The sequence below is a fragment of the Octopus bimaculoides genome, chromosome 5, assembly GCF_001194135.2.
Source record: "Octopus bimaculoides isolate UCB-OBI-ISO-001 chromosome 5, ASM119413v2, whole genome shotgun sequence".
Classification (NCBI taxonomy): domain Eukaryota; kingdom Metazoa; phylum Mollusca; class Cephalopoda; order Octopoda; family Octopodidae; genus Octopus; species Octopus bimaculoides.
Window position 1 is genome coordinate 14815832 of NC_068985.1, and position 2013 is coordinate 14817844.

At 38.7% G+C, this 2013-nt stretch overlaps 1 protein-coding gene across 1 annotated transcript in view; it reads right to left on the bottom strand.

Annotated features, from left to right (window-relative positions):
* LOC106879955 (di-N-acetylchitobiase) overlaps positions 1-1743 on the bottom strand; it is a 23175-nt gene extending 21432 nt beyond the window's left edge. Inside the window, exon 1 of the mRNA XM_014929715.2 lies at positions 1460-1743. Coding sequence (XP_014785201.1) covers positions 1460-1591 — 132 coding nt within the window. The 5' untranslated portion in view covers positions 1592-1743. The remainder of the gene's footprint in view (positions 1-1459) is intronic.
* Between the last annotated feature and the right edge of the window lie 270 nt (positions 1744-2013).

The window sequence follows — 2013 nt, forward strand, 5'->3', positions numbered from 1 at the left end:
ACTCGGATAATTCACATGATCCAGTAACCCCACTTCGACACCCGGTCACGAAAATGAAAACAAAAAATGTAATAGATGTAAAACATGTTAATCAATAAGCCATAACTACATCTTTACACACGCATAATACACAAATAGCAACGTAAATAAATTCAAACATATGACATCTAAGTTCGCGACAGACGCGTCCTCAGTGGCCGCCCATAAAACGAACAGATACGATGAGGGATGCAGATTAATGGAAGTGAAGCTGGACTATTAATCTCAAGAGCATCGCCATGCTAAAGTTCATTTCATTCGGCTTTTCATCGATTACGTTTTACATTTTGGAGATCAATAATCCGACACCACCAAATGTCTCAAACGTCACAGGATCCGAACTAATGCGAGCAAAAAAAAAAAAACGAATATAAAAAAAAAAATGCGCGCTGGCGAATGGAGGGGGCGGAGCGAGGGAGAGGACTCCGAAAATTCAGACCTTAACCTTTAAACTCCAGTGTTTAACCCGAGTCACCCAACCCACCCCGTCACAAAAATTGGAAAAAAAAATAGTGTACTAGGTGTAAAATAATGTAGCAAGCGAATCGGAAGAAAAAAAAATTCGCCGACGGACGGGGTAATGATGAGAGGACTAGGAACATTAAAAACAAAAACGATTCACCACCTTAGGTTGAAAATTTGGGGTCGCTGGGAAACCTCTCTAATGACTATTGAAGCACGCTTGTAGCGTTGCTGCAGGTCGCTGGCGAGGTTGATGCGCTGGAACAACCAAGCGCCCTCAAGAGCTTCACCAGTTTACCTCAGCTGGGCGAGCCGCCAGTGAGGAGAGAAACCTCGCAGTCAGCAGTCCGACACCACCAAATGTCTCGAACGTCACAGGATTCGAACCAATGAAGGAACCTGAACGTGGTGTCATTCATTGTGCGAGCAAAAAAACAAAAAGAAAACGACAGGTAGACTCCATCGAAATTTAATAGAAACGACGACGCATTCGCTAATGAGTGTATATGTGCGTTTGTGAATATGTTTACCTTTATTAATGTATATAGCACTATAGATCCGTTAATGTATCTACAATGCTGTATATTTTGATCAGCGAAAGTAAAAAATACGTACACCAGGTGGTTAGGGATTAAGGTCAGGGGTTTTGTTACGCCAAAAACGGGTGGTGTACGTATTCTTTATTTCCGCTTTTTGATTAAAACACCCACTCTATTGATAAATATACGTGTGCATATATATATATAAGCATGTATGTATATATAGGTATATATGTATATAGGTATGAATGTATGTGTGAGTGTGTGTATACGCACACACATATAATGAATATATTTTAGTGTTACGTACAAAAAACAGGGTAGTCACGGCTGAAACGTCGTTATAAACCAAAGGTGATCTGTTCTAAACAGAATCAACAACGTCTATGTTATTTGAATAATATTTAAAGAATATTTACCTCATTATTTCCAGTTATCTTGACAACATTACACAAAGAGGAATCCTGGCACGGACAAGGTGATGCTGTTAAACTGCATAATAAGCAGCATATTAAGAAACAGAAGTAAATAAATTTAGTCGGAAACATCATCAGACCACGACTAAATAAATGAATAACAATTTGTATAATTATCAGATATTTTCTACGTTGTATTTTGCCCTCGGTTCAAGGGTTGCTCACTAGAGATGCAAAAACACACCAACCGGGTTGTTGATGTTTACGTAAATGAATGATTATCGCCCTTGCATTGTTTATTTTTCTAGAAAACCCATTATTCTCACGTGATCGAAAATCTAGACCTGTCCAAACTGATTTCACTTTATGTTGCTAACATAGTGTTGGAGATAATTGGTGTTCGTTCGTCGGAGCGACCGGAACTATCTAGCTTTTTTTTTTTTTTTTTACTTTAAAAATTTTTTTATTACATACATAACACTGGCGCACAGTCCCCAACCCCCGAAATAAATCTTTTCGATTTTTTTTCACCGGATTCCTATGTTTTTTGGGGGGCC